The sequence below is a fragment of the Columba livia genome, chromosome Z, assembly GCF_036013475.1.
Source record: "Columba livia isolate bColLiv1 breed racing homer chromosome Z, bColLiv1.pat.W.v2, whole genome shotgun sequence".
Taxonomy (NCBI): Eukaryota; Metazoa; Chordata; class Aves; order Columbiformes; family Columbidae; genus Columba; species Columba livia.
Window position 1 is genome coordinate 53,429,166 of NC_088642.1, and position 7,409 is coordinate 53,436,574.

General features: G+C 37.9%; 1 protein-coding gene across 9 annotated transcripts in view; it reads left to right on the forward strand.

The window, feature by feature from the left end:
* The window catches only part of AGTPBP1 (ATP/GTP binding carboxypeptidase 1), a 77,629-nt gene extending 73,893 nt beyond the window's left edge, over positions 1-3,736 (forward strand). For 8 of the 9 annotated variants that reach the window (XM_065045842.1, XM_065045846.1, XM_065045845.1 and 5 more), the window contains one exon: positions 266-3,736. In XM_065045842.1, the coding sequence (XP_064901914.1) occupies positions 266-443 (178 nt within the window). In that variant the 3' untranslated portion in view covers positions 444-3,736. The remainder of the gene's footprint in view (positions 1-265) is intronic. The other variant, XR_010468952.1, reaches the window with a different exon arrangement.
* The last annotated feature ends 3,673 nt before the right edge of the window (positions 3,737-7,409 follow it).

Here is a 7,409-nt window from a genome sequence, read left to right on the forward strand (position 1 = left end):
ACATTTGGATAATGAGTTGTGTATGACTGACTAATTCGTTCAGGATCTTACAAATGTGGTTTTGGGTCCCAGCTGTTTTTAAGTGCAATTAAAAAATCAACACAATTTCAAGTAAACCACCCTTTTTCTGAGGTAATTTTTGGATTATAGTATGTCAGGATAAGAGACAGGACATTGTCTGATTGTATTGTTCCAAGTAAAACTTTTAACATGGATCATGTAACTTCTTGTTCATTCTATTAATGCAATTTCTTATTCGTTATAGCCCCACTACGTATGTTTTGGATGAAGATGAGCCTCGTTTCCTTGAAGAAGTTGATTACAGTGCAGAGAGTAACGATGATCAAGATATTGAATTAGCTGAAAATGTGGGTGATTACGAGGCAGTTAATCAAGAAGATGGACTTTCAGACTCAGATTCAACAAGGATATTCCTTTCTTGAACCATCTTTGCAGCCAGTAATAGAAAATAAAGTATTCTGGATTTTCACAGTCAAATACTTCCTCATTCTTGTCTACTAAGGGGATATAGGCTTAAGGAAACACAAGTACCTGGGGCCTGCTTAACTCAAGGACAATTTCTGATTTCTGATAAATTTGCATTTGTTTTATTTAAGGAGGTCTGTGTTTTGTTTTAGCACTGAATAGATTATTTACCGGTTCATTTTCTACTAAATAGCACTGCATGGCATTTTGTGTCTTTAAACACTATATTCAGAAAAATGGGTTATAATTTGTGGTGTGTCAGAGTACAGAAACTAATTCTTTGTGGTACGGTTCTTTGAATTGCTTCCTGAAAAACACGTATGTACAGATTTTCTAAATTAATTTGTGTATGTGTGTGTATATGCGCGTATGTATACTGAGGTGAAGAGGTTATTTTTCAGTTTTATTTCAAAGATACTTGACAGTGTTTTGAAGTAATGTAGTGCCTGCTCTGGAACCATTCGATAATAACTAAATTAAAAATGAAAAAGTGATGTATGAATTGTTGCACTTGTTTCTTGTTTCTGATGATTATATAGTTTTGCCACAGTACTAGGTGAAAACACATAATGTCTCTTCACAGTTCAGGAATTTTGCAGAGTGACAAATGCAGCCTGTGGATACACACTTGTATAAAACTCTTTCACATAAAATAGGCATGGTTTAATATGAAAGGGGTTTTTTTTAAGTGTACATGACCACAAGAAGTAGTTAGATATATACACTTTATGTATGTTCAGCTATTCAGTTGCTCAGTTTTTCCTGTCCAATATGCATGTAGTTAAAAAGAATGTACTTTACTGGGGGCACATAAACTAAATACCCAATTCAAGTGCTTTAAGAGAGAAGGTGCATTTTAGTTTTAACATCTTTTGCCTGGTTTCAGTCCAGTGTTAACCCTGCTCTGAGAAGAAAATAGCACTGTAACTTCCAGAGGTCTCGCCCAGCCTGAATAATTACTGTGTGATTCCGTATTCTTCATGTTTAAAGTCAAACTGTCAGGCATGGGATTTACACTTCTCCTGTCATCTGCTGATCCTTATTGCTTCTTGCCTCTGCTTGGAACAAGATCTAATATAGAGATGAAGTTGTACCCCATTGTTTACAGAACTGACATGTTTTGCAATGAAAAATATTGTTGCAGAGTGATTTTTACTTGTCGTGACCCAATTGTGGCATTCATTTTCTGCTGCATGTGCAAGGGCTTTAAGAGCATAAAGAATAACACTTTTAAGTTACAGCAGGTTTTTAACTTACGAGAACTTTGGGTTTGTTTACTGTTGCATATAAAACTTTATTTTGGAGGGCAAGGCTGCCTTTGGTAGAAAGATAAAAAGCAATTGAAGATAATTCACTATGTCAGTGATTCTCAGTCAGGAGATACATTTTCACCAGGATCTGCTGTTTCAAATGCAGCATTGTTTGGTGATGCCTGTCCATACCATCCTGATTCTGAATCTGGTGAAGGGTTTTTTATCCCTCGTGGTAAGCTACTGTATTTTGTTTAATGGATTTTATATTAATAATGATGCAGTTTGGGGATATAAGTGTATAATGTAAACATTTACATTATTGCCTTTTATAAATTTCTCCAGCAAAAATTATCATTCGTTGTGTTCTGTGAACAGCATAGTATAAATAAGAAAGTTTATTAATTTAATACCTAATTGAATTGTAGAGGTGTTTGGGAATGCCAAATGGAAGGATTAACCTTGCCACAAAATTTGGACTGTGTTTTAAGTCAGCCCACTGAGAGCAGTGCAGCATGCTCATATTGCTATGTCAGCCTTATGCTAGTTATCCACGTAAAAATAAGTTTTCATCCTTAAGGACTTGTACTTCAATACCTTAAATAAATGATTTTGACTTAAATTTCAGGGGATGCAGGATGTCACATGTTAGTTTACCCCATTATGCATTTCTCCTTAGTTTTCATATGCATCTATATTAATCCTGGAACACAATTTTCATACTACAGGCAAGACTAGAAATGTAGAAAGACTTAGATTTGTGGCTTAGTAGTACAAAATAATCTTTTCAGCCTGAGTAAATATGCATATATGCTCTCCTTATGTCTTCTACAGATTTTAGTTGATTCAAAGAAGTCATGAATGACTTACATAATGTCTCAGGATTACAGGCACTTTGCTAAAACAAGAGCATTGCACTTGTGCATTAGAGTCTAATGCACTTACGCATTACATTAGATGTATGCGTTTGGTTAGATGAGATGTCACTTGAGCCGTTGTGAGCCTGAACTTCCACCAGTGCAGTTGCGATGCAAAAGTGAAACTTTGTCCTTATCCTACCCATTATGGAAAATGCAAAAGCCTTTTTGCCTTTCGTTTGTAACCTCTTACAAGTTTTGCGGCTCTTGTTATTGTGCCTTCTGAAAGGCAGAACCTCCATTCGTGCTCAAGGGGATGCCACTTCAAAGGTGGCTTCACAGAGTTTATCCCTTCTCTGTTACATGTTGCCATTGTTGGCAAACACACCCCAGTATCTCCTTTTTATCTGTTTTGGTTGGAAGTCTAGTATTTAGCTGAGAATGGAATATCCAAGGCTTGAGCACGTGCTCCATTCTGTTACTTGGGCCTTCACCCCGAATAAGTGGGAAGATCAGATTGCAAAGAGTGGCATCTTCTTGAACTGACACAGATCGTTCGACCAGCACAGCCTATCCCAGACAGTTGACTGTCTTTATGCACTGGCATTCCAATGCGTTTCTGGTTTCAAATGATGCTCTTTACTATAAGCATGACTGGTTCTGTATAAGGGAAGAAGGTATTCTTATATCTTTTTCCGGTAATAACAACAAATAAGATTATAAACAATAATTAAATCTGTGTTATTTACCGTCTTGCTTCTAAATAATTGCTGGATGATGAATTACTTTATTTTGTTTCCAGGTATAGTTCAATTTGCAGCACAAATGTTGGTATTGTGTCTTCACTAGTGACATCCCCTGGTGTAATGTAACTTATAGCTAAGACTGCAGTTTGTGCCAAAATCTTGCCTGGTCATTTTTGGAGATGGATTGATTTATCAGCCTGACTTATCAGGGAGAACAGGTCTGAGTCTCAAATAGGACTGCAGTAGCAGTAAACACTGTTCACAAAATGCAAGAAATTAAAGGTTTCAGTCTCTCTTGTAATGCTGTGATATATATAATTGTTGCAGTGGTATTATGCATGCCCCAAATAACAATCCTTATTAATAAAAATATGTAATAAAGAATTAATTACATTCACTTTGCTTCCCTATTATTGGTTAGAAATGTTTAAAGGGTTTCTCATCATAGCATTTGCAGTACCTACCTATAAGAACTGGGGGGTGCTTAGCATTTCAAAAGGGAGGATATTTTTGTTCTCTGTCAAGTCAAAGTCAGTGTGCTGTAGGCTTAGAATACCATTTGCATATTACTGGATTTAATTGTAACTCTCTTAACAAGCTTAATATTCTTCTGTTTGTGCAAAACTTATGAAGACTTTGGATGAACCACAATGAAGGGTGTTGCAGAACACAGCAAAGAGGAGAGTCTCTTGGTGAGAGTATTGCCCTCCTACACAGCTAACAGACTTTACATCTGGTCTAGGAAAGGCACAAGTTCCGTCTTCAGTAAGTCATCCCTTTATGATTCAACTCAGACTGCAGTTGAGGACTAACTTATTTTTACTATCTTTATTTTTGCGGTAGCAATTTTTACATTTGAGACAAATTTTTTGAGGGAAAGCTGAAGATAAAACCAGGTCTTCTAGTTGTATGGAGGTGCCTGTAAAGAGCAAGTTGTTACTAGGAATCACCAGTGTCACTTTTGCAAATACATATGAAGTTTACTTAATATATTTGTCACGTTAGTTTAAGTTGAACAACTTCCTTCACAAGCTCTGTTGTCCAAAATACTGTAGGGTGCACAAGAGTCATAGTGACTCTTAAATAAGTCTAAGGATATCTTTCTTTGATTTAATTTTCTAAGGTCTTTGGAATGTAAAGCATTTGAGATGTGACCTTGCATCTTGTTTGCTTAAATAAACTAAATGTGGATTGCTTTGAAAGAAAAGCTTCAAAATATGAAATGCCAAGCAGCTTTGACATCTAGTGAAGAATACATTATCTGAAATTATGGGTGGCTTAGCTGTTACTAATAGTATCATATATAGAATTTTTTTAGTCCCTGTAAAATACTTCATAACTATGAAAGACAACCTTTTAATTCTTCTGTTATTAGAAAAAGTTAGGTGCGTTTTTGGTTTTTTTTGCTTTTTTTTTAAAAAAAAGCATCATAGTGCAGCTTTTGAAGCAGTTCAAAAAGAATCATTACTGAAAATTATGGGTTTAGCAACAAAGGAAGCAGCGCATCATTGGATTTGTTGATCTAAATTATGTGGTTACCAAATGTCAACCAGCTCCTGCTTTTTGCTCCCTGTGCAGCCTTCTCACCTTGAGATGTTTGTGCTTAGTGTGTGCCCTTCACGCATCCTTTTTCATGGGAGATTGGAAGAACACTTACTCAAACTAGCAGCACCATATAGCACTATTGTAAATTTTCACTGGACTGAATGCTAAATAAAAAAGAACCTAACTAACAAAATTCCACAATAGTACTTCCATACACGAAACACTGCTGTTAAGATGAAGTGCGAAGATTCACTTATAATGACCTGAAACAGGACTTAGCGCTGTTCCTCCGAACTTACAAAGGTAAGATAATAAATGTGCAAAAGGATCTCCACAATTTATTAACTTTTCTTGAAACCCCAGACTACCCTTACTTATCTGTTCTTCTACTCACTTCAAAATAGAAGGTCTAGATTTGCTTGTTGTATATTTAGAGAATAACTGACTCTATTACACTTTCCCCACACCCCTGTCCCCCCCACATCCTGCATGAAAATGCAACTGGATGCTAAAAATGATGGAATATTATTGTAGAAGACTTCATGCTTAATCTGCATAAGGTGTCTCAAGGTGAATTCTAATCTCATTAGAAAAGCTGTCAAGGTCATAATGACATTTGCCCTGGAACATGTAGGTCCACAGCCCAGGAAAGTCTGAGACGTGAGGGTAGTTTTCACAGAACAACAGTCTTGCTTCCCCTCAAGTTTGAAAATGAAGCAAAGATTGTTTGCCTTCCAGACAGCTGGGAAAGGTCATGCAGGCTAAAGCCAAAATCTGTGTCACCTAGCCCATGTTCCGTTAACAGCTTGAGGTCTGCTTGTGTTTAACCTTGGCACCTGAAACAGCTCTAGGAGGCTACTGGCTCTTGGAGTTGAATTGCTTTGTGCTGGGGTGGTCCTTCATCCCTTGATTGGTTGCAGATCACACTCCTTAGCAAGCCTCACTTAGCCTGTCAGGGTTAAATCAGAACTGTTGTCTTCTCTAATTTAAAAGGCAACATAAACCACTCTCAGATGGCAGCATTGCATTCATGCTCACTTTGTCCACAAAAGAAAATTAACATGTAAATATTTCAGCATAAAGAAGTCATGAAGCACAGCGTAAGGAAGACAGATGATCTTTAATATGTTGTATAATATTTGCTTAATTGTACCATATTTACATAAATCTTATGAATGATATAAGCAGTCCAGCTGATCCCACAGATTAAAATGGCTCAGTTGTAAATTTTGTGAAGGCAAACTGGAATGGGTGTCTCACACAAACCCTCAGCCAACAGTATGCTTTAATACTTGACTTTGATCCAGCATCCCACTTAATTTAATTTAGTACAATACACTGCCAAATGAAAAGTCCTAAACTGGGTCAGACAGTATTCCAAAATAACGTGTGCCTGGGGATTTTTGTCCTGTGAAGACTGTTGGAAAATTTGCAGGTTCTCTGCAACAGTTATCCTGCTGTTAGAGCTCGTGTATAATCGCAAAAGGGACAAGTTCAATTTACGCAGCTCTTGTGCTTGTGTACACTCGTACACGAGTTCAACTTAATCCACACCTGCTCTATGCCACTCTGTTCTTCTAAAGCATCCAGCCTGGTCAAGCCAGTCCTTTAGCTTACGTTATTAGCCAGTGACATTTCCGTTTTCCTTTGGGTTTGACCTTACCATTGGCAAAAGCTTTCTTGTTACGAATCACATCACTCAGGATTGCCTGAAACTCTGCTGTTACCAAGTGTACACTTTGATTGTGTTCCAGAATGAAAGAAGAAGCCCCCAGTCAACTGATTTAAATACAGTCACTCATTACTTAGTATGTCAGATACTTGTTTCTTTTGTCCAAAGACTACATGTCTAGGATGGTTGTAGACTGCATTTCAAAGTAATATTTTTTCAGACCTATGTTACTGGAATCAGTGTATTCAGGAAGATATTAACTACAAAAACCCCTTTATGTTAGGCACCTGGACCCATATTTTAATCGGGAAGATCAATTCTGACATATTCAAGCAGAGGCAGCTCCTGGTTAGCTAATTCTATAAGAAGCCAAGTCACTTGGCATACTGTCTCATGCAGCTTCTGGTGTCGACGAGAAAATGCTAATTCACAGCAGAAGAAGTCTTCACCTTAATGCTGTTCACCTGGCTGTGTCTGCCTCACAGACCTTAGAGATTTGTGGCAGATCTTCCTCTGCCTTTGAGCTGTGCTCTGTGGTATAGAGAGAGGGAGAGAAGGATAACTTATGACTTGACAATCTTGAGGCTCACCTAGGCAAGGGCTTAAAAGCGACCACCCTCATCTGTGGCTCGTCCACCAGGGCAAGGTGGCTATGGGCAAAGCACCTATCAGCGGTGAAAGAAAATGGAAGATGAACACAGGAAATATCTCCTTTGTTTCTAGTCTGTGGACAGCAGAGGCAAATGGGGCCCAAGAAACTCTCTGGCAGCCTGTGAAAGTCCTTCTCCGTAATCCCTGCAGTGAGCTTCCCTCCACACCATGGCGAGGGATGGCTGGGTGCTGGAGTCCTGAT